At 36.6% G+C, this 25,896-nt stretch overlaps 1 protein-coding gene across 6 annotated transcripts in view; it reads left to right on the forward strand.

Moving 5' to 3' along the window:
- Positions 1-25,896, forward strand: part of TUSC3 (tumor suppressor candidate 3) — a 208,936-nt gene that overhangs the window by 69,748 nt on the left and 113,292 nt on the right. For all 6 annotated transcript variants that reach the window (XR_012513225.1, XM_039461087.2, XM_003935553.4 and 3 more), the window contains exon 3: positions 23,665-23,782. Coding sequence is in view for 5 of the 6 variants with exons in the window: in XM_039461087.2 (XP_039317021.1) it covers positions 23,665-23,782 (118 nt within the window). In the remaining variant the exon portion in view is untranslated. The remainder of the gene's footprint in view (positions 1-23,664; positions 23,783-25,896) is intronic.

A 25,896-nucleotide genomic window follows, 5' to 3' on the forward strand; every position in this document is an offset into this window, starting at 1 on the left:
GCCCTTTAAAGTGACATCCAGCCTCCATTGTACTTCTTACCTATAGAATTTGACTTCTGACCTCTGGCAGTCACTAACCTCCATTTCGGTAGTTTTGTCGTTTCAAGAATCTATGTAGATGGAATTGTATAGTACATGACCTTTTGGGTTTGGCTTTTAAAAATTTGCCATAATTCCCTAAAAAAGTTTGTCCAAGTTATTATATTTATCAATGATTAATATGTTAAATTACAAAGTAATATGCCATTGTATGGATGTATTGCAGTTTATTTAACCATTCATCTGTTAAAGGACATCTGCGTTGTTTCTAGCTTTTGGCTATTGCAAATGTCATATCTGCATTTTTCTGCAGGTTTTCCTGTGAACTTAACCATTTTTTCTGGAAAGAATGCCACAGAATGTGGTGGTTAGGATGTGTGGTAGTTTCTATTTAGTTAGATAAGAAACAGCCAAAATGTTTTCTGGAATGGTTGTATCATTTTACATCCTAGCCATCAGTCTGTTAGTTGCTGCTTATCCTTACCAGCATTTGCTGTTGTGACTCTCTTATTTTAGCCATTCTGATTCATACGTAGTGATATCTCATTGTGATTTAATTTTGCGTTTCCCTATGTCTGATGGTGTTGATCATCTTTTCATGTGCTTGTCATCTATATGTCCTCTTTAAGGAAGTATCTGTTCATAGTCTTCTGCCCCTTTATAAATGGATTCTTTTAAATGAGTTCTGAGGGTTCTTTATATATTTAGATATTAGTCCTTTTTCAGATACTTGGTTTTCAAATATTTTCTCCCAGTATGTGACTTGTGTTTTCATCCTCCTTACAGGTCTTTTGCTGGTTTTAATTTTGATGAAGTTCAGTTTATTAGCTTATCCATTTACAATTCTTTCTTTTTTTTTTTTTTGTCAAATTAAAGTACTGTGTCAAATTAAGTATGATACTAGCTGTAGGTTTTTTATAGATGGCATTTATCAAGTTGAGGAAGTTGGTTAGTTTGCTGAGAGTTTTTATTAAGAAATGAGGTGCTGCATTAAACATTTTTTGTTGGTGTCATTTTATATAATTTTTCTTGCCTATGGATATAATCACTTATGTTGATTGGTTTTCAGATGTTGAACTGGTCTTGTATAGAAGAATGGATCCCATTTGATTATGGCATATTGTTTTATTATGTGTTGCTGGATTCAGTTTGCTAATATTTTTTTGAAGAAGTTTGTTTGATCTAAATTAATGATAGACGCTGGTCTGTAGTTTTCATTGTTTATAGTGTCTTTGTTTAGTTTTGGTATCAGGATAATATTGTACTCATAAAATGAGTTGGGAAATGTTACCGATTTTAAGTTTTGGAAAATATTGTATAAAGTTAGTGTTAATTCTTCTTTAAATATTTGGTAGTATTTTCTGGTAAAATCACCTGGGTCTAGAGGTATCTTTTCTAGAAACTTAGGAACAGCACAGTTTGTCTGTATCTTCTTGGCTGAACACATGTTCAAGAGCAAACACATTTTGTATTGTAACTCCATGTGCCAGGATTCTCCAAGTTGTATATTCATTGTAGACTTGGTTTAGGCTTCTACATCATTTTGAGCTGTAGTGGAGACTGAAGTTATTAGTAACTTGGGTCAATGTAAAAAATCAGTTTTACTCAGATTAGATTATAGAAAGGGAATGAGAGTGTTCTGCAATTTCTAAGAAGCGTTTTGTCATAACCTAATAATGAGTGTGTAGGGGCATGGTTAAAAGTAAGTAGAGAAAATGATGAGCAAAGTATTTTGAAAAACAGCACATTAGGTGATTTTGAGTTCCACTGCTATCAGATTTGAAGACTGGTACTTGAGTGGGTATTTACACTGTTGTCAGAATCAGGCTAGCACATATGGATAGAGTATACATACCTTAATGATGGCAGTGGCAGGGCATCCGGAGAGGCCACTGCTATTGTGTCAGCTGTGCTGAGGGAGGCATGCGTGGTAGTGGTGGGTATGGTTGCAGGACAGCAGTAGCAGTGGGGAGATCGCTGTGCCTCATACCCCCTGTGCCCCATGTCCTTGAGACAGCTAACTGTGCCACCCCCACCCTCCTGAGGCTGAGTGGGACCTACTCCCAGGCTCGGAGACTCCGCTGCTTCGGACCCTGGCCCCAGTCACTGCTCTCAGCTGCCATTCCTATGGGGAGTGGGGAGAATGCAGACAGTCCCTGGAGCCCTGGAGGCTGCTGTAGTGGGGCTAGGCTGAGTCACCTGCTGATAAGGGAACAGTACAGTTGGGTCCAGAGGAGTGGGCAGAGAGGGTCCCTCAAGACAGAACTGGTTTCGGTACGGTGCTGTGTTCCATGGAGTCAGTAGGTGCTGGGAGTAGATGGTAGCCCCGCCCTGCTGAGCATATTTGCAGCTGCCCAGGTCATGGCTGTGGACCAGGGCATCCCTGTGCTCCTGGGGGCTAGGAGCATGCAGTAGCCTTGCCCTCCTGGGCACAGCTGCAGCTGCTCACCTGTGGCTGGGGACCCAGGCCTCTGTCTGTACTTTCAGTGGCCCAGGAAGACCCCCTTACCCGTGCAGGCCTGGAGGTGTCTGCTCTCACTGCCTGGCCTCTCCCTGCTCCCAGTGGCTGCTCCAGTCTTGGAGCAAGGATGGGGCTGAGCATCGGCACTGTTGCAGCCTGGCCGGATGTGTGTATGCTCAGTGGAGAGCTGACATGCCTGTCCCCTGCTGCCTCAGGCCACTCTAGACTTTGGGCATCAGTTAGCATGGGAGGGAGGATGAGCAGGTTCCTGAAGGATGCCTGGTGTTGGCCTTCACGTGCACTTTGGCAAGAACATCTTGGGCACCATGAATGGCAGCAGGAGGCCAGTAGGCTCTGGGGTGGATAGGTCCAGATCAAGCTCCGCCTTCAAGCCCTAGAGGGCCTGAAACCTGAGAGCTGGGCTGCCTGTCTTGCTGACCAGAGTGGGAATGTGTGGTACTTTCTACTATGCTTGCCCATGGACCAGTCAGTGCACACTGTATCCCCTCTGAGACCCATGAAAGCCCCAGACTCAGCAAGACTCAAAGAGAGGATAGAGAGACGATGAGCTGAAGAGATGACCAGCTGTAGAGATAAATTGCCTGCTCCAGAGTCTCCTCTCTGCTGAGCACTGAGGAGACAGTATTAGGACCAGCTGCAGAGAGGTGCTACCTTTTCTGCTGAGAGCTGAAGAGACCGCTGGACAACTTGCCTGCCAGAGAGGAGCTACCCTCTCTGCTGAGAGCTGAAGACTTGTCGAGACACTTTGGCTATGGAGAGGAGCTGCAGGTCCCTTCTGAGCTGTTCTGTTTCTCAATAAAGCTCCTCCTTGTCTTGCTCACCTTCCACTTGCCTGTGTACCACATTCTTCATGGATGCAGGACAAGAACTTGGGAAATGCTGAATGACAAGACTAAAAGAGCTATAATATAAAGAAGGCTGGAACATGCCCGTCGCTTGCCATGTTGTGGACAAAGAGAAGAAAAAAGTTGCAGCCCTTTGGGGATCCCATACCTGGGAGCTCCCTGAGCCAGGGCTGTGACTCTTTGAGGCCCTGTGGTTCCTGGTATCTCCAAGCTTCCAGGTGCTACTGCATTCCCCTTTGCCAGCCGGGAAAGCTGCTTGCAGTGCGCCAGTCTAGCTGCGGCTTCGCAGGAAGCCAGTGCCTGTGCTGGTTTCTGGAGCTGCACACCCTTCTACAGACAGCGTGCCTGGCTGTCCTCGGTTTCCAGACCCCATGCTTGCTCACACATTCCTTGTCACTCTGCGCCTGGCTCACCCTTGGCAGGCATGGGATCCAGCCTGGTAGTGGGAGCTGAGTGTAGCTTCCCAGTCTGAGTGGGTAGAACGAACCCAGTGGACCAGACTGAAACTCGGGCAAAGGCACTCTTGACCACAGAAGTTTGCATCTGGTGGCTAAGTGCACCCCAAGGATCCTGTAACATGAAGGGATGCTATAAAGCCCTACTCAGAAAAAATACCTTAATTGTTGTTTTGGTGTAACAGTTCAGTTTCCACTAAAAATAAAGCGTTTCAGGCATCCTCTAAATACTGTAAATACTTTAGGAAAATCATTTTTTTGTTGCTAAAAATTGAATGTATCGATTTTCTAAAATCACTAGTATTGTGAAGAAATAATCATCATATTTTTATAACTTCAACCTAGAAATAGGTTATTTAAATATTTCACAGTTACATATAATAAGATGTACTGTAATGACATAAACCATAACATACTGTTAAATGGTGCATTCTTTGCATAGTATTTTACTTAACTCTTTATGGTGTTTAATCATTTGTTAAATACAGACGCTTAACTTTTTAATGACATCTAGCCTATAATAAACTTTATTTATTTATTTATTTATTTATTTATGTTTGTGATTATAGGCCATGCTAAAGAAACTTTTACATTTTTGAAGTTTTAGATTTATAAGAGAAAAAATACTGAAGTTGCTAGAAAAAATAAAATGGATCAACACAGGGATAAGATTGTTAGAGAAGAAAGAACAGGTTAAGGTTAAGAAGTAAATGAAAAGTCTGGAGCAGATTGGTGGGTCCCTTACTCAGACATTCCGATATGATTGTTTTGGGGTGGGGCCAAGGCACGGGTGTTTAAAAAATAGGATCTTGGTAAACCTAGTGTGCAAACCAGTATAGAAAATGGGAGGGTAAGGAGCAGGTTCGTGACTTGTAGCTTTTATATTTTTTTCACTGAGGAGTAATGGAAATGGAAAGACTTAACTAATTGTATAACCATGTAGCACTGAGGACCCTTTTTGAAACTAGAATACCTACCTTCTAAGTGAAGAGTCTGTAGAATTAAATGATTTTCTTTCCTAGTACTCAGCAATTTAGTAGCAAGAACCATGCTCCTTTAGAATGGTCCTGTTTTCTTTGTGGTGTGAATGGATTAGAAGTGAAAGTACTTATGAGTAGAAAGTGCTAGTGAGAGAATGTGGGAAATATGTAGCTATGGTTTCAGAGTTGGACGAGGGTCAGAAGAAGCTGGGGAAAGTTGACCAACTGGCTATGATACGGTTAAGCTAGATTTTCACAAGGGTGAGGAACAGGTTTTCTGTAGAAGTAGGATAGGGTTGAAAATTAGCAAGTTGTCATAAAGGGTTTATTTAATAAGTAACTTGCTGAAGTATGATGTAGGTGATTTTTGATGGTATAAAAAGGCTTGAGGAACTATGAGACTGGTAATACCTAGGTTATAAATTTAGATGTTGAAATTAGGATGATATGGCAACTGAAGAGGAAAAAATTGAGATTATAAAGGAGCGCCTTGGATTTTGAAGATGAGGATGAAAATGTATTATTATAGGATGATATAAATATCAAAGGGGGATCTGTTAAGTGATCGTGGTAGAGAAGTGGTCTTGAGATCTGTTGTTCCTGAGCCAGGCGACCTCTGCAAAGAGATCTTAAGCTGAGAACCAAGATGTAAAGAGGAGTTTCCAGAAATATTTTTCAAGAAAAGTTATTTAAATTATATTTCTGAATAATAATTGAAGCCTCAGAGTGAGTTGTCAATGCACGAGAAAGCCACGTTGTTATTTCTGGCCATCTTGGTTTTATTTTTACCTGAATTACTACTTTTCTCCCAGGTCCTTCTGTGTCGGTGTGCTTGTGGACCACTTCTATACCACTGCCGTAAACTTTATCATTGTAGGGAATCTTTGAAAAGTTCATAGTTAAAATTTAAAAATAGTAGGAATTTCTTTTTTGAGACTTTCCTGCTTTTTTCTTTTCTTTAAGAAAAAGCAAAATTTTCTTCTTGAGTTAACTTGCACTTAGATTCTTCCGTTGATTTTCCTTGCTTAAGGACTGGTGAATGAGCTTTTGGCTTCCTTGTAAGCCCTTTTAGCAGATAATTCTGCTCTTCCTTCACACAGTCAGTTTATTCACAAATTTTGGAATTCAATTCTCACCTCCCTCAGTGCTAACATCACACTCCTTGGCCAAAGAAAGTTGTTAATTAAGACTACTCGATATAATTCTCACCTCCCTTAAGTGTTAACTCCAAACTTTTTAAAAAATCAAATTATACAGTAGGGAATATTCTTCATAATTGCTAACTCTTTTATATGTTTTGTCCTACAAAATTACTCATCTCTTCCAGGGTTTATTATAAATTTTAAGAACAAAATACCCTCATTGAAGGATATTATTATGGATCAGTAGATCTAAGAAGAAAATTCAGTTTAAGAGAAATAAAAAACTGTATGTAGAATCAAGTGAGTTGCGCATATAACCAAAGTTTTGGTGATGTGTTGGAGATTAATATATTGTTGGACTTCAGTTAAATGAAAAATGGGTAAATTACAAATTATTTTGAAAAGAGTGATAAATAACTTATTACATTGACATAATTAGATATGAACTAACACCCATTCTCCCCCAACAAAATTGTTTATGATGTGTAAATTATTGAGGATGCTATGTGAAGTCACTTGTATATACAGTATATGTATATATGTGTGTGTGTATATATATGTGTGTGTATATATGTGTATATATATAAAATCGTGATTCTCATTTTGAAAGTTAGAGATGAAAAAAGTTCATTTTATATATGTGAGTATTAAAGCTGAGAGGTTATAATTTATCCAAAGTAACACAGCTAGTACCTGTTCAGGGTTGCTATTTGTGACTCCAGAGCTATTAAAATTTAATGCTTTTCTTAAGTGCACATATTCATTGTTGTCTTTATTCTGTGAACTGTAATTGTGTCTTGCTTTTATATTCCCAGCTAAGATTATTAGTGTTTTAGGACAGTGATCTATCTGCCAGCATATTCTAAACTCATATGATCATGAGAAGGTTTTATTCAGGGGTGCATCTCGCAATGGGGACTGGTGGCGAACTGAATATAGCAGGCTAAAATGTGGAAAAGAGCCTGTCACCCTTTTGTTTCGTTTGAGAGAGATCACACCTCTCATGGGATTAGAGTCTAAAATTAACAGATAAGATGAAACTTAGGTATTGATAAAATTGCCCTTGTACATCACATAAAGCAATGTAAGTATATTTATTTGGGTTTGGTACTACAACCCTTATCATTTCCTCTATACCTTTGATAATTTTTCTTCAAGGGCCTTAATTTTTAAGTTTCCTTCACTTGCTTGGCTACCTGAACAAGGTATTTTACCTCTTTGTCAAGACTGGGAAGTTGTCATGCTATTTACACATTCTTTTTCTGGTTTGACTAATGTGAGAAACATTTTCAGCTTCAGTGAGTCCATGACCTGTTTGGTATAAATGATGCCCGCAAGTTATTGCTGAGCTATGTAGTTTAATTGTTTTTTTAATTTTTTTATGTTGAACAAGGCATATGATATAACTTCACTGTGTTAATTTTCTTCCTAGGTATCTCTTCCTCAGACAGGATAATCCCAACTTTTTTACTGTTTTCAACAAACTTTGATTATATGTGTGACATTGTAGCATTCCTTGAATTCTTTTCTGTATTCTCTGCTTTTTCCATTTAAAGTCCAGCTGTAATCTTCTCTTCATCTTTTTAATTTCAGACTTACAGATAATTGAAATTAATACAGTGGACACCTGTGCTACCCTTTACCAAGATTTACTAATTATTAACATTTTGCTGCTTTGCATTTTGACGTCAAAAATCAAATGTTAGCAAAAAAGTACCTATGAGTTACATACATCATGGAATATCATCCCTAAATACTTCAGGAATGCATCTCTTAAGTTTAAGGCTATTCATTTTTTCTTTTTAAGACAGAGTCTGGACGTGTCCATGCCCAGCCTGGAGTGCAGTGGTGGGGTCATGACTCATTGCAACCTCTGCCTCCTAGGTTCAAGAGATTCTCCTGCCTCAGCCTCCCAAGTAGCTGGGACTACAAGCCTCCACCACTATGCCTGGCTAATTTTTTTTTTTTTTTTGTATGTTTAGAAGAGACGGGGTTTCACTATGTTGGCCAGGCTAGTCTTGAACCCTTGACCTTGTGATCCCCTCACCTTGGCCTCCCATAGGGCTGAGATTACAGGCGTGAGTCACCGTGCCCAGCCAAGGCTATTCTTATATAATTAGAACACCATTATAACTTTTAAGTAAATTAATATTAGTTCAATTATATAATCTTATTATACAGTTCATATTTAAATTTTACATTTGTCTCCAAAATGTCTTTTATTTCCCTCCCCTAGCCCTCTGCCATGTGAGATCCAGTCAAGGTTTCTCTGTTATGTTTGATTGTTACACCTCTTTCTTTAAATCTGTAACATTTCCACACTTAAAAAAAAAGTCTTTGTTTTAATGACTTTGACTTTTCTTTTTTTTCCCCTCAGGAATCCAAGCTACTTGTCTAATATAGCGTCCCATACTCTGGATTTGTCTGATTGTTTCTTCATGATTATATTCAGGGGAAGAGCACTGTAGCAGCTAGTTGGAATACTTCTTATTGTATATTATCTTGAGGCCCATAATATTAGCTTGTTCATGCACCAGTGCTGAGATTGATCACTTGATTAGGGTGATGGTTGTCAGATCTCTCCATTGTACAAGGATTTCTTTTTTCTCTTGTAGTAAGTATTTGGGGAAATAAGTGGCTTGGGAGGAAGGATACAGGGCAATCATGTGAATATCCTGTTTCTCAGTATTTTTTTTACCCAGCACTTGTAGCATTCATTGATAATCCATACCTGAACTTGATATTACATAAGTGATTGTGAAATGGAGATTTTAAAATTATGTCAATTCTTCTACATTAGTTGACTTTCTTCTGTAAAGGCAAGCTTTTCCAACCTCATTTACCTTTGTTTTGAGTATTTCAACTCGATTCTTTTCATGTCCTAATCCATTACTAAAAGATTACTTTTCATTTCCTAATCCATTACTGAAAGACTGTTACTCTTTTCATTTACTAATCCATTATTCTTCTTCATGTTTAGATTGTCCTAAATTTGACAGGGCTTAGTGTGCAATATACGCAGCCGTGTGGTCATTATCCTTATTAACTAAGACCATGTCAGTAAAACAAGAGAACCCAGTGATCAAACCCAGATAAAATTAGGATTTCCTAAGCCATTAAACAGCAGCAACAACAAAAACTAGGCTGCCACCCAGGGGATATATGGGTTGAGTTTCCTCAAGGTAGCTGTCAAGAATGGAAAGTAAGCATTATGCCCAGGAATGGTGAGGACAGAATCTTGAATTTTCAGATAGATCTGAATAATGCCCACATCTCTTCTACTGATCATTTCTTAGGAAGCAGCCAAGAAGTGATGAACTCTTTCTTGGAATGGATGCATTTAGTCACCAAACTGCCTAGTTAAGGTGCATGAACAAAAAGAGGAGAGGAAGTTGAGTCTCACGTATTTTTATGTTAATTTTTGTGTTGGCTCGAATGTGTGTCACAATGCTGGATGCTCACGGATGTTAGATGGAATAACTGCTTATGTTTTGGTGGCTTTTGTGGCAAAAGGCACAGTGTTATTAGACTGTAAAATAGTAAAGGTGGAAATATGATACATTTTAATTTTAAAATTCACGGTGGAATGGCTAGAGTTAGCTATTACAATGTTCTCTGGATCTAACACGTTGTATTCTCAAAGTAAGAGTCTTAATAGTAGTAAGGGGCCAGTGGTAGCCCCAAGAAAAGGACAGAAACTCATTATAGTCAGTTTGCTAAGAATAGATGGGTATGATAGCCTGACCAGCATGGCTCCTTCTCCGTGAGGTAAACAGGCCAATGTTTGTTAAGAGTCTCAAGTCTGCTACTCATCATAGCTTCTGCTTGAAGTTACAGTAAGGGAGCCAGGTAGCAGTGGTGGTGATCTGATAAGGTAGGTTTAATCAGCAGCTTGATTCCAGGTGGTTTATCATATTATGGGTCCTCACTGTGGGCATCTGCATTAGTGACTTCTTGGTGACTAGTTGGCATGTGTGATTTGTTTTCCAAAAGAGTGATACTTCAAAGAGAGGTGTCTTTATCCCTTAATTTGTAGTCTTCAAAGTGGCGGATCATACGGTTAGGCCAGTGGCAGTAGTCAGTAAAAATGTAAGAAGATTTGTCAAAGTGGGTCTTGGTCAGGAGTAGGAGGACTGCCTTGAGTTCTGCCCAGTGAGCAGAACAACCACACCTGCTTTTGGTATTACACAGCTGTTTCTAAGGGGAAACAGCCACAGCAGCCCATCAAACACAATCAGGTTTCCACTTAGCAGAATCAGGATAACCCAAGCCTGGGCATTTAGGGAACTTCTGTAAATTGAGGACTCCACTGAGCCGTTGACTTTGAGTTGGGTGGCAGAGTTAGGGATAAAGTTCTCTGTAAGAGAAGAGATAGCTGCTGCTTTTAATGTAAAACTGATGGGTGGTCATGTCAGCTGCACTCTTAAATTTACCATTTTCACAAGCAAACCCTGGTGGATGCTTCATACTTTAGTCATCAGATCCAAGTGGACAAACCCCAAAATAGAGATACTAGGCTTTATTTGTACGTGGTGGTCATGTCAGGCTGGTGTTGTCCAGAAATCAAATTGGTGTCGGTATGTGGAAGACAGCTCATGTTGCCATAGGCTTTAGTCAGCAAAATTATCAGTCGTGGACAGTCATTAGGTTTGTGTGTCCCCAAAGGTAAAGGGCGTGCCATGGTTTGCTGGACATTTGCAGTGCAGCCTTTTGGATTGGTTTCTTTTTCAGAGGATGCTGATTTTGTGGGTTAGTTTATATAAATGAAGAAGAATGCTCCAGTGGGAGGTTAACTTATTTCATTCAGTACCTAAAGAGTTCAGTAAGGTGTTGGGCTTTCTTTTTGGGGTCAAGTCTGAAGAAATAGCTGTTTTTCTTTCACTGCAGGAAAAATGGTTTGTAGTCTGTTTACATATTCCCAGGAAATTTTATTTGGTGCTGTTGAGATACTGATGCCAATCTAATTTTCTTACTTTGAATATGATGTATTTTTGCCTTGTGGGCCAAAGTATATTTAACATTTTTTCACTGAAGGCTGATAATTTTGCTATGCTATGTCTTAGAGTTGACTATTCTGGGTTGCCTTTTTCAGACACACAAATAACTCTTTCAATATGTACATTTAGACTTTAATTTTAGAAATGTTATATTGTAGTTTAAAATATCAGTTTTGTTTCATTGTTTTGTTTTTCTACTTCAGGGACTCTAATTCTCCATATGTTTAATCCTTTAAAATCTCTCCCATTCCCTCTTAAACTTTTATTTTGTTTTTGCTCTTTTACCTGCTTTTAATTCTATTCTTAATGTTCTTTATTTATTTTCAGTCACCTCTATTTTTCTTTGAAGATTTTGTAATACAGACTTCATTTCTGCATGGATTCTGTGTTTTACTTTTAAAAAAATATCAGTTTCCTGAGTCTTACTGTCATGTAACCTCTTTTTGTTTTTTTTCCTTCTATTTCTAGTTGTTTAATTTCTGATTTGAGATTTTCTGTCTTCAACTGCTGGTTTAATGATACTTACTTTAGGTTGGAGTATTTTGGTTTAGTTTCTGTTCATAATTTTGTTTTTAGAGAAATTTTTCATCAGTTGAAGATTTTTGATTCTTTCTGATTTCTTGTTCTAGTAGCCTTGCATAGATGCTATTGATCATTTGCTGCTTCTTAAAATGTTTTGTTTTTTCTTTCCTAGACGAGACCAGAAACCATAGTTCATATGTGAGTGGTGATGGCTAGACTTTTGGGTGGCCTACTGATTTCTTAGTTCAAGTGCCCTTTCTGCTCATAAAATGGAATAGGTTGAGTGCAGCAAGCTTATATTTCTCCTGCTCCCCCCTCCCCTGCCCCCAGTTCGCTTCTTCCTCCCCTCTCTCTCTTTCTTCCTCTCTCCTCCTCCTTGCAGTGGTGTATTCTGATTCTGAGATAATTTATGTTTCCATAGGTCCCTTAATTTCCATAACTTGTTTTTCTGTTTCACTTTATCCGAGCTGCTAATGCATGTCTGCTTCTTCTAAGTTGTTGCCACTCCCCACAAAGTGGGGCATTCTTAAGACTGTCACGTTTGTTCCTGTGTACTTCTGAGCCCCTTTCTTTATGTTGTGCGGTAGCCGATGTTCTTACCCACCAAGTGGTAGACCTGCTCTCATTGTTTCCCAATTCAGCTAAGATTCTCTCTTTCTTGGGGTGATTTTCCCTCATGTGTTTCATGTCTGCCAGGATCCCTCTTACTCCTTTTCCCCCCTACAGTCTCCACCTTACTTCCTATTCTTGCACAGATTACTGAAGTTGTAGATACTCGTTTCTTCACTTCCATGTACATTTATATTACATAGGATTTTTTTTTAATCCCAGTTACTATATTGGCATTAGCAGTTTTGTTTATACTTTTGGTAGAACAACATGGAATTTGGAATTCTTTGTTGGTTATCATTATCCTGCAGGAACTCAGTAATTTTCCAGGGACAATTTTAATCTTAGTAGGAGAAATTGGAATCTGACCAAAAATAAGAAAGTTTTTTGAGGACACTCTATTTTTCTTTCTTTCCTTTCCTTTCCTTTTTCTCCCTCCTTTCTCCTTTCCTTTCCTTTCCTTTCTACATGAGTCTCACTCTGTCACCCTGGCTGGAGTGCAGTAGCATGATCTCAGCGCACTGCAACTTCCGCCTTCTGGGCCCAAATGATTCCCCTGCCTCAGCCTCATGAGTAGCTGGGATTACAGACATGTGCCACCATGCCTGGCTAATTTTTGTATTTAATGGCCAGGCTAGTCTTGAACTCCCGACCTCAAGTTATTCATCTGCCTTGGCCTCCCAAAGTTCTGGGATTATAGGCGTCAGCCACTGTGCCTGGCTGAGGACGAACTATCATAATACTATTACAGTAATGATGATGATCATGTGTTGATGCTTGATCACATGATACTCAGTGCTTTGGCTTTCTGTGTGCTTAGTAGGATTTTATTGCATGAAATGTATGAGCATTTTTTCATATTGATGAAAAATTCATTGAAAAGTTTCCTTGTTATTTACAGGAGTAAATACAGTATAAAACAGTGTTTTATTTCTCAAAAAATGCTTTATTTATATGGGTTACAACTGAAAGGAAAAAATGACTTTTAAAAGTATAGTCTTGATAGCTACACTTAAGCATTTAAATTAAAGATAAACCTTTCTGCATTTTTATATCTAAAGCTACAACTATTTATAATAAAGTCATACATTACAATTAACTTTTATATTATTTTTTAAGCATTTTTCCTTTGTTTCCATGATTTTAGTTTATATTAGCCGTTTAACATATGAAGTGAGATTTACTAATTTTCATGGTCTCAGACCTTAGACCTCAAATACTTTCTTAGATGCATAGGAATCCTTGTTTTTTTGAACCCATGAGGATGACTTAGTCCAGTCAATATAAGTAAAACTATTTCAGATATAGTCCTTTCTTGTGATAGGTTGTTGTCTTTGTCACCATAGTACAATGAGCAAAGTAATATTCTTTTTATTTATCAGAAGATAGTGATTATGATGAACCCATGCAGAAGAGTGAACATAGCAGGCCTGAGATTGTTATCCTTAGAAAGGGGAGTTCCCACGTTTGGCCCTTGCCTGCCATGTGGGAACTGGGATTTTGGGAATTTTTCTGCTATTCCTTAGCTGATAAGGGTGCTTCACTGTCCCTGAACTGTTCACCATGTGGTTAATAATGCTGAACACCTGCTTTCCTTGTGTGAGTCTGGAATTCTGTCACCTGCTATACAGAGGACATCTACATAACCAGCCTTCTTGGGCACTGACTCTGTAATGAATCTTCCCTGATATACAACACTTTACATGTGTCACAACAGAATTGATCCTATGTGACTTGACAGGGAGTCACTGTTGGAAGCTCATCTAGTTCACTTCAAACTGTACCATGTGCCTTTTCCCTCTGCTGATTTTGCTTCATATCCTTTCACTATAGTAAATCTCAACCATGAAGGTGACCGTGTGTTGATTCCTCTGAGTCTTCTTAGTGAATCACCAAACCTGGTGATGGTATTGGGGACCCCCAACACAGAACCTTTTAATAATTCTGAAATGTTTTCTCCTGGCAAGAAGTAATATATTTAATATTCATGTTAGTTTTTATTTAATTTTTCAGATCTTTAGAATAAGCTTCCCCCACCCCTTAGGAATTTTAAATAAAACTAGGGACAAAAAGAAATTCATTTTATACATTTGTGGCTTTTTACCATGGAACTGGATACTTGTATGGTAACATATTGATACTGGCATATGTTTTCAACCAATTTTTATTGAATGGTCATTATGTATAGGCCTTGTGCTGGATCCTAGGGGATGTGACCTGTCTGCTGCTCTCATTATCTCATATCTTTGTAAATGTCATGTAGGAAAAGTACAGAGATTTATGAGAGGACTCTGATCTTTTCTGTTAATTTGTGTGTTCAAAAAGATTTATTTAAGAGAGTGATAACTAAAGTGTTAAGATATACAGGAAGAGTAGGAATTCATGAGGCATGTTTATCTGCCCCCATGTACTAGACATACATGTGCCTTGTATACAGAGTGTGTCATGTATTGTGTGCCATGTGTGCTCTGTAGCTGTAGGAAAGTCGGGTTGAGAAGAAGAAAGGAATTTCACAGAAATCCTGTAAAGAGTAAACCTAGTGGTCAAGAGATTGAGACCATCCTGGTCAACATGTTGAAACCCCGTCTCTGCTAAAAATACAAAAGTTAGCTGGGCATGGTGGCGCACGCCTGTAGTCTCAGCTAATTGGAAGGCTGAGGCAGGAGAATTGCTTGAACCCAGGAGGCGGAGGTTGCGGTGAGCCGAGATTGCACCATTGCACTCCTGCCTGGGTAACAAGAGCAAAACTGTCTCAAAAAAAAAGAGTAAGCCTAGTTTATCAAAGGAAATTAAAAAAAAATTGGGTCTGTTGCAGAGAGTGATAGGGGAAGTAACTTGAAATAAGGTCTGAAAATGCAAATACTCAATGAATTTTAAGCTAGATGCTGGACACCTAGAGGTTTGCATAACGCTTTGCCATTTACTAGAGAATTTGATATGCCTCCTGTTTTTAACCTCATGACAATTCTTAGAAGTTACTAGTATTGTCATGCTAAAAAGGTGAAAATAAAGTAAACGTGACTTTCTCAAATTTATACATTATAACATGGAAAGCCAGTATACAAGTCCAGATTTTCTGTATTCCTGTGTTATCTGTGTTCTTTCTACTTGGCCACATCATAACAGTAGGAGATACAGTAGTTTTACATTGTTTGGAAGTCATGTTAAAAGTGTTAGGTTATTTTAAATGTATCTAAAGGCCTTGCCAAAAATCAAAACAAAGAGACACCAGGAAACTTTTGAAAGTGATGGATATGTTCATTAACTTGACTGTGGTGGAGGTAACATGAGTGTATACAAATGTTTACACTCACCAAATTTTACCCATTGAGGACATTAATCGTGTGGGTTTTTTTCATATACTGATTATACTTCAGTAAAGCTGGGGGAAAAGAATAATCTAAGAACATTCCTTCAGTGTTTAGCATAAGACATTCCTATGGTGACCTGGCAGTTCATTAATAAAATTAGAGATGCCTGGAACAATATTACTGGGTAGAAAAGTTGTTAGTAATGGAATTTTGTAATATCACAAGATAGATCTCTGTGTATAATATATACAGCATATACTCAAATAGTTAACTGGTTAATCAGTGGTTCAAGAATTACTTAAAAATAGTATGTGAATCTCTTTGCCTTTTATTCAGTTTTGCTGAGAATCTACCAACTCCTCTAAAAATAGTCTATTAAAAATAAGTTTGATGAGAAAAGTTAAAAAATGAAGACAAATTAAATAAGTATAAATACATAAAAGGATTCCTGGCACATAGAAAACTTCCATGAATGTTTCTAATGATGGCGATACTTTCAGTTGACTAGAAAAGACATAATCTCCATCTTTTGGGACACAATTTCTATAATCATGCATCTGCCTTTTTGATTCATTACAACAAAGGTCTTTAAAGTCGGCATGTATTCTGTTCTTTACCACATGAAGCTAAAGCATAGATTTTCTGGGAAATCCTGCAGGATTTCAGGTGTGAGTTAATGCTTTCCTCATTTTGACTTGTCAGGTTTTACAATATATGTATGAATTTGTTTAACAAATATTTGTTGAGTATCACAGTTCCTGGGCATGTTATCATAAACAAGGTTTACATTGCTTTGTTGTTTTGTATTTATTATTTAAGATGTTAAGTGTTACCCTAATGGATTGAAGTATCTTGAGTCAATGGCCTGTATGTTTTACCTCTTCAAAACATTGAATTAATTCCCCCATTTATTCATTTATTTATTCTTTATCATTAGTTGTACAAGTATTAAATACATATTATAATCATGCATATGTAGTGTGTAAATGACATGGTTTGGCTGTGTCCCACACAAATCTCATCTTGATTTGTTCCCATAATCCCCACGTGTTGTGGGAGGGACGCAGTGGAAGGTAATTGCATCTTGGGGGCAGTTCCCCCCATGCTGTTCTCATAATAGTGAGTTCTCATGAGACCTGATGGCTTTATAAGGGGCTATTCTCTCTTTGATTGGCATTCCTTCCTGCTGCCTTGTGAAGAAGGTGCCTTGCTTCCCCTTTGCCTCCCGGCATGATCGTATTTCTAAGGCTTCCCCAGCCATGCTGAAATGTGCGTCAGTTAAACCTCTTTTCTTTATAAATTACCCTGTCTTGGGTATGTCTTTATTAGAAGCATGAAAATGGACTAATACATTAAGAAAACTTAAGTGAACAATGTGTGAATTGATTTCCTTACTGCATTGTATAACAATTTTTTTGGTATATCACATTTAAGCATTTTACTTATTTATTTATTTTTATTTTGTTTTGTTTTTTTTAGACGTAGGGTCTCATCATGTTGCCCAGGCTGGTCTCGAACTCCTAACCTCAGGTGATCCACCCACCTTGGCCTCCCAAAGTGCTGGGATTACAGGCGCGAGCCACTGCACCTAGCACATTTAAGCATTTATCTGTTACTGTTAGGTTTTTTTTTTTAAAGGAGTACTAAAATTCCTTTGATTTTCAAAAACTGAGCGCTAAGTATGCATATTGTATACCATTCAATGTATTTTATGTTCATATACACTTCAGCTTTAAAATACGTATTTGGATTACATATATTAGAATTATTTTCCAAGGAAAGATCTACTTAGGTCTGATGAAGAAAATGGATGCACAGGAATCAGCTTTAAGAAATACAGCCTCTTTGACTTATCTTACATCTAGTGAATTATTCAGTCAGTTATAATATGGTAGTGAACTGTTGTTTTCTCAGCTCTTTAGAGGCCTTGAGTCTGTTTAATATATTTCATTATATTCAACTGGGCCCTGAGTTTGTACAGCACAACCAGAAAAGCACCTCTGTTAAAAATCTTTGTGGAGGGTGTTATCAGTTATTTTTTCTTCTCAGGGTACCAGAGCCTTAAGTAATAGGTAAGTCTGCTCACTCCAGTTCTATCTATATCACTGTAGAACTTTTTTTTTTATTTAGGGTTTTATTATGGCATACTTTGGAATAACTAATAGCTATTTATGTAAGTGCAATTCATTTTACATATATAACTATAAAAGATATACAGTGGTATTTTCATATGAATCTGCTCTAAGAAGTTTGATTAACACTAAAAAGAGAAGCTATCCTTCTGAAAACATCCCTTTAAAAATTATATTCATCATGGGAAATATATTAAATATGTAGAACTAGAGATGAGATAGTTCTTTTTAGTTTTACATAACCTTTTAAAAAGCATTATAAGATAAAAAATTGTAGCAGTTAGATTAAGTTATTTTTTTCCCCCATAATAAAATATGGAGAAGCTTTAGTATAACACATTTAACAGAACAGTGCCCTGCAGTTACTGCTTAAGCCTTTCTGGATCCTTTTGATGCAGCGTGACTGCCCTCTTCAGGCTGCATATGTATGTATTAGAATTCACGGCATTCCCTATGTTCATAGCCTTTAATATTAGTATGAACTACCAAAACAAAATATTTTTTAGTTAATAGATTTGGAAATGTAGTTATTTTAGTTAAGTGCTTGGAGTATTTGTGATTTTTAACTGGTCGTGAGGTCAGAAGTGTGCTAATACGCATTCATAATGGCATTTTGCTCATCAGTCCAAACTGACAGAAACATATGCAAGAATCTGCTGAGTTTTTTTTTTATCTGTCATTAGATAGGTTTTTCTCTAACCCCTACTAAACATTACGAAGTTGGAATACGGAGGGCACAGAAGGAATAATGGGGAAAGCACAGGATCTTTGTTATTGGGGCACATTTTTTCCCTCATGGAACTTTTATACTCTGAAGAGATAACACATATTTCTTGGGCTCATTTATTTATTTATTTTTAATGACATACAGATCTGTTTACTGATCCTATTTCTACTGAATTACACCCAGCAAAAGCAAGCCCCCATTTCCCTTGTCAGTATTAAATTTTCTCTAAGCATTGTATTTGAGTAAAGAAAACGTAATTTGCTTTGGCTCCTGTGAAATCCTTTATTCTAGCCAGAGCTATTCCTAAGTATATTGTCTAGAGTATTTTGCTGACTGCTATGGCCTGCTAGGTGGCAATGGAGAATTTGTGTGAAATAGGTCACATCTTCATTTTATAGTATTTTAATAGCCTCATATGTTTTCCCAACCAGGCCATTATAGTAACATTGAAAGTGGGTTCCAAACCTTCATTTTCTCCTCCAGTATATCATACATACTTTTGGGAGGTATAGCATTCTGATGTTGTGTTTTGCATAATCCACTTCTTTCAGAAATACTTGTTTACTATTTACAGAATAAAAGCTGGGTCCTATTTATCTTTGTACTGCTTCCAGTCTTTCTATTCTAATCTGAAGGTTATATTCTATTACTTGAACACATAGTACACATTTCAGATGGGTAGGCTTTGTTTATACTGTTTCTGTTACCCTACTTTTCTCTCCCTGTCCCTTCTTACTTGTTCTAAGTGTGACCCTTCCAGACATAACTCCATTATTTTCCAATTTTTTTTTTACATTCACACTTCATCTAACTGTTCCAGCTCACTATGATCTCATCCTTTTCTGTATGCTATATAGCACCTGCAATCTGGATACCTGTTTAAAATAAATATATATACCTTATTTATGTACTAGAGTGCATGTGTATTCTAACCTCTTAAAGGTAGAGAATGTAAGGTATACTTTATTATTGCAGCACATATGAAAATGTTGACTATAAATATCACTGAAGATTAAGATCTGGATTCTACATTTGTTATGAAGTTGTCATTACTAAGATTATCACATGGTGGTTTAGTCATTACAACCTTTGAGTCAAGAACACTCTTCCTTTGACAAACACCATATGTTTGTGATAGTACACAGATTTAAAATTTCTTTTTTTCTTCCCCACAACACCATAACTAGAGTAAAGGAAATTTGCCTTAAAAGAGACATTATCAATGACATAAATCTCACTAAATGAGTTTTAGACTCTCTAGAATTGAGAAACTTTAATGTGGTAAACTTAGCTTTAGGGTATTTATGATACAGTGACTGGTTAGGAAAGCATATTTCTCATTATCATCATCATTATACCTTTATTAAATGCCACTTCTATACTAGATCCTAGGCATTGGACAACCAGTATGTGTAAGACCAGCTGTGCACAAAATCAGTAGTGCTACACAGTCACTGAGAATTTTTGTTTCAAACAGCTGCATCAACAAGTATTGTAAATGTAGAGATTTGAAGTGACTCCTGAAGGAGATCAGTTTTAGAGCAAGATTCTGAAGGAAGAGATGACATTCTAAGTGAAGTATTTAATGCATGTGCCAAGAATGGACAAGTATGTTCATGAAACACAGACTCTTTGAGTGTGGTATTTTTATAAAGTCATAAATTATGTAAGTTGTGGCTAATAAATGGAGGATTTTGACTTTTATTCTTTTCATCATCTTTATTAGGTAGTGGGGAACATTTTTGGATTTTGGAATGGAGGCTGGAATCTACAGATTGGTTATTGGGAAATCAAATCTGAAGAAGTAGAGTCAGAGAGAGTACAGAGTTTGAAGGCAAATTAAATTCATGTTCTTTGACTCCTCATTACTCTATCACATTTTCTTTTTAAAATTTTTCTTAATTTTATTTTAGTATTCAGTATTTGTGTTATGCTAAAAGTCTTCAGATTATAGTACAGTTCATATTTAACCCTCTTAAAACATATTTTAATCAAAACAATGTTATGTGCTCCTTGTTTATAAAAAAGAACTGCAAAGGAGGCCCTTGCACTCATCTGGTTTGCACACATGTAGGACAGGCCAGAGATGATTACTGTTACTGCTTCGTGCATTTTGTGTGTGTGTGTGTGTGTGTGTGTGTGTGTGTGTGTGTGTGTTGTTTTTAAGAAATATCTCTAAGTGTTACTCTTGTAACAGCATTTTATACAGTAAACTTGATCTTTACATTCTTGTTATGATAGGTGAAGATGTAACTCAATTCCCCTTTTACTGATTTTTATTTCTTCATTTATCATTGTAACCGTAAATAACATCTTTGTGTTTCTTGTTCATTAACTCTGGATGATTTTTTTGATTCATTAATTGGTGATATGAAGATTAGCAAGCATACTCTTCCCCTTAACCTCTTCTCTTCTCTTTACCTTCCAAACTCTGTTGGCTATCCTATATTTTATGTCCATTCCATCCTGTAACCATGTTTATTGTTATCTGTGCTCTGCTTATAGGTTGATTTAGAAAGTTAAAAGGGGATGAACAGCATTTACATTATTTCTGCATAAACAGCATCAGTGACAAAGCAGTAGGTTATCATTATGATTCCTTTTCGATAGTGCCATTGTTTATAACCCCTGACCCACTCAAAAGCATATACTCAAATAATCTTTCTCATCACCAGTTGATTGAAATTATGATACATTTTTATATGCTGCCTATTTGGACCTTGTCTTTTATGTTCATTTTTTTGTTTTTATTTTTCCGTTTGTGGAAATAAATATGGTTTTCTTACTATAGATTTAATATGTTCTATCTCTTTATGATTCTAATAATTATGTAGGATCTTTCCATCTTGACGTCTAAATTCCTGTTCTACATTATATTGGTTGCATCATAGCTTCACAGACTACAGCTTTTTTACATCTTCTCCCTTCCCTACCTCACTACATTTATAGTTACCTTTTTTCCCTCTCTTACAGTGCTCTATCATAGTCCTAAGTTTTCTTAGTTTTTTGTTCATACTACCTTTTCTATCAATCATATCTTAAGATAATTCTCTAAGAATGTGGGAGTAAATTTCAGATTGCTTACATTTCCATCAACAAGTTTATTTCAAACTTAATTATTTGTCTTAATATGCAATTCTAAATAGAAAATAATATTCTGAAGGAATTCTTCTATTTGCTGTTATCTAGTGTTGGTAATGAGCAATCCAGTCCCAATCTAATTGCTTGCCCTTGTTGAAATTTTTTTCTCTGAAAACTTTCAGGATCTCCTTTTTATCCATAGTGTTCTGCCATATCACTGTATTTCTCTAGATTGTTCTTTTCTCATTCCTCTTATTCAGAACTGGGAAATGATTTTAATTTGAAGATTTAATCTCCTTTAATTGTATTGCTTCCAGAAATATGATTTTCTCTGTTTTGTCTGTCTTCTATTTCTGCGACACCTGTTTGAAAAAGGACTTACTGGGTCATATCTCTAGGTCCTTCTCCTTCCCTCGTATATGCCACCTATGTCCTTTTTGTTCTGTGAATTTTGTGTGACTTTGTCTTCTAATGTTGGTGTTTTGTTTGAGCAGTAATATTTGAAATGTATATAAGTGCTCTCTTTTTTACTTTCTTTGTTTCTTTTTTGTATGATGTTGTTTTTCTTTTCTTCTTCTGTGAATACTACTGAACAAAGCAGTGTTTATGTTCTCCCTAGGTTTGTCGAGTATACAAAGGCCTGACTAGACCTGGGTAGATTCTCAGGGCAGTGACAAGCGTTGACGAGTAAGATGTCTCCCACTGAACAAAGCATCATCGTATTATCACTTACCATAAAAACAGTAATTCCCTGAAACCTAGTGTTTCTCTTCTATAACACAGTCACCTGTTACGTACAGGCGTCTATGAAGAACCCTTTCTGTTACCCTGTGAGACTTGGGGCATAACTGATGCAAACGAAAATGAAGTAATAGAGTCCCTTTTCTCTGACCCAGGAAACAGTAACAGGCTAGCTTGTTAGCTTATGTTATATGCATGGTAAAAGTTCAGACCTTGCACAAATACTGTATTCTTGACAAATAGAATATCTTTTCTGACTTTTTCTGAGTATGTTAGTTACAATTGCATTTTCATTTTAATTTTTTAAATTCTTTTAGCATCTGTTCGTTTTGGGAAATTTTTAAGAAATCACATTAGATTCTCCTCAGATATAAGTCTTTTTTTTTTTTTTTTGGTGAAGGCTAATGTTGGGACTAGTTGGGGAGGGGGCAGAAGTTTGGTCTACTATTGAATATTAAGAAGTTTAATTGTGACATCTATTTTTAGCTTCATGTTTTTTTTTTTAAATCTCCAGACTCTGCTACTACTGTAGCTAATAGTTCTCTAGATTCTTATTGCACTGTAATCTCCTTTGAGAGTCTCACTTCCTCCCTCAAAACTTTTCACCAGCTGTTTTTCAGATATTTGTGGAAATCATTTTTTCTGCTGTTGACTCTACCCAAGTCCTTTTGTTATTGTTAGATTGTACCTTTTTATTTCTTTACTTTCATTTTGGGAACAGGGAAGAGAGAAACTCCAGAGAACAGTCAACCGTATGGAAGAAGAAATTTTATTTTTTAAAAGTGTCTCAGCAATAACTTGTTGCTTCTTATTTCTATTACTGTACTTAACATCCTCCTATAAATGCCATTTTTCTGTTTCTTCTCTCTTCCTACATCTAAATATAAAGTTTTATCATCTGGAAAATTAGCAAAATATCTAATAAAAATGTGTTCAAAGTAGAAAAAATATCATCTTAGAGAAGGATTTGTTGGTGGCATCTGGTTTAGCTACGAAGAGAAATCTTTGCTTATTTTGGTTTGAACGTAAATGCATTTTTAGATAAACGGAATGAATATATAAAGTGCAGTATAACTGTATTTATAATTTTAAAACTTCTTATGAATTTTGTTTTTCTGTTAAGCTAAATTGCAAATATTCTTAAAAATTGGTCTTTGCGTTTTACTAAACATTATTGGAAGATTTAATTTAAGTGTATAGGAATGCTGCAAAATGTTTTTATTCTCCAGAGTAAAAGTTGGCAAAAATTTTTATTTAAAGCGCTAGACTTTTTGATACATATAGTTGCTGTTTTATTGTTACAACTACTCAACTTTGCCCTTTTATCATAATAGCAACAACCATAAGCAATATGTAAATGAGTAAATGTGATTGTGTTGCGATAAAGCTGTATTTGTGAACATCAAAATTTGAATTTTATATAATTTTCACACCAGAGAATACTTTTTTATAATCATTAAAACTGTATTTTAAAAAGTATACTTCACTCGTAATCTATACAGCAGCTGGCCAGTGTTTGCCCTAGAGTTGTCTGTTTTATTAATTGCTTTATAGATGCTTTAATACTGATGTGTTTCACTATGCTCCATTATTCTTATCAGGCAAGCTAATGAAGAATATCAAATACTGGCAAACTCCTGGCGCTACTCATCTGCTTTCTGTAACAAGCTCTTCTTCAGTATGGTGGACTATGATGAGGGGACGGATGTTTTTCAACAGGTAAAAGAGTTATATCTCATTCATATATTAACATACTTGTTAGTGGGCAATACACTTTTGTTTGGCACATAAAAATAGAACTCACTCATCATCTGACCCTAGGAGGCAGAGGTTGCAGTGAGCCGAGATTGTGCCATTGCACTCCAGTCTGGGGGACAGAGTGATACTCTGTGCCCCCCCAACAGACACCACACACCATACCTTATTCATTCAATAAGTTAAATACAGTAAGTAGTTATTATAAATTTTGTGAATGTGATTAACACAATTGTGGCTAAACTTATTTTTATCATTGTACAGGTTTTCGCTGTTATGTTAAATCCATTTTAACTATTGTGTCATACAGGAAATGTGTTTTTTCAGCATGCAGTGGCAGTTTACATGCGTCAGTCTTATTTTGGTATTCAATTATAGGTAGTAGTATATTATATGTAGTATTTTGCAAGATTTGTGACTTTTTTTGAATTTTTTTTGAATTGTGACATTTTACATAAAATCTATTGCAAGTTTTACTTAACTTATTTTTTTCCAATGTGGCAGATATAGAGAATTTTACATATAAAGGATTACATGTGTTTAAAAGTATTTTCTGTATGTTATGGACTGAATTATATCCCCTCAAATTCGTAAGTTGAAACCATAGCTTCCAGTGTGACTGTATTTGAAGATAGGGCCTTGAAGGAAGTAATTAAGGTTAAATGAGGTCCTAAGGTGGAACCCTAGTTCAAAAGGACTGATGGCCGTATAAGACGAGGAATCGAGAGCAGGAGTGCATGTGCACAGAGAAGAGGGCCATGGTAGAACACAGCAAGATGATGGCCACAAGCCAGAAGAGAAGCCTCACCTGAAACCAACTGTGCTGGCAACTTCATCTTGGACTTTGAGTCTTCAGACTTGTGAAAAATAAATTTCTGTTGTTTAAGCCACCTACTCTGGAATTTTCTGTTACAGCAACCCAATCAAACAAATAGACTTATTTACTCAGTCTTCTCTTAGGAGCAAGGTATTGCACTTGAGATTGGAATGCTCATTATCATCGACGTTGTCATGGTTGTATCCATCATCTTTGTTGACATCATGTCGAGACCTTATGTTCAGGCACTGTTGTAAGGGCTTCCTATGTATTATTTCATCTAGCTTCACAGTGAGAAAAATGTTGTTACTGGCTCCATTTCATAGATGAGGAAATAAGGAATGAAGAGATTATTGCTTGTCCCAGGTCACAAAGTTAATGTAATGTGTAACTAGAATTCAAACTCAACTGTCTTGCTTCCAGAGCCCTAGCCCTTAATCATGTTTTTACCTTGGAGTTCATTTTTTTAAAAAATGTTTTTGCTATGCGAGTAATCCCTTTAAAATGCAAAACTTACTGCAGTCCTGGAATTGATGCTTTTGGGTATCTTGGACTATTCAGTTTTTCTCACATGTGATACTCTTTGGCATAATGCTTACGAGGTCATGAAAAAGCACGTAGTTCTAGCCTACTAGAATCTAGCCTACTAATTTTAAATCACCATTAGTGAACATTTTTACTTACTTGCTTCCATATTATCTTTCTTGTGAGTTTCTAGCTGAATAAAATAAATTCTCTCTGTTGACCATTTTGCTCCTATAGTTCCTATCCTGTAGGAGCAATAAATTTAGCAAGAAAAACATACATTGTTCTTCTATATAAGCAGCTTACAGTTTAGGGAGCTAATATTAATCAAGGAAAATTACTTTACTATAAGAACCAAATATTATTTCATGTAACTTATAGATCTCTATGGAATCTCAGGATAATTGGCCTTAGAGGTCATCAGATAGAAGTGCTCCTTGTTGTATACTTGAATCCTCCCTATCATATTGATAAGCAGTCTTCTAGGTCCAACAGGACTGCTAGAGCACAGTCTTGCAGCCCAAATATCTACCATGACTAGACCTGTGAACTCAATGAAGAAAGTTAGCTGGGTTAGTTTAGTTTCATTTTATCTTTGTTATGCCGTTTTTGTTGATAATATCTTTGTTTTGTTATGATAACTAACATACTAAGTACATACTTAGCATATTAAACATCATATTAACTTTTACAAATAGGCTTTCTCCTATTTTTATCAAAACAATGCCTTTCTTGG

This window comes from Saimiri boliviensis, chromosome 13 (genome assembly GCF_048565385.1).
Source record: "Saimiri boliviensis isolate mSaiBol1 chromosome 13, mSaiBol1.pri, whole genome shotgun sequence".
NCBI lineage: Eukaryota > Metazoa > Chordata > Mammalia > Primates > Cebidae > Saimiri > Saimiri boliviensis.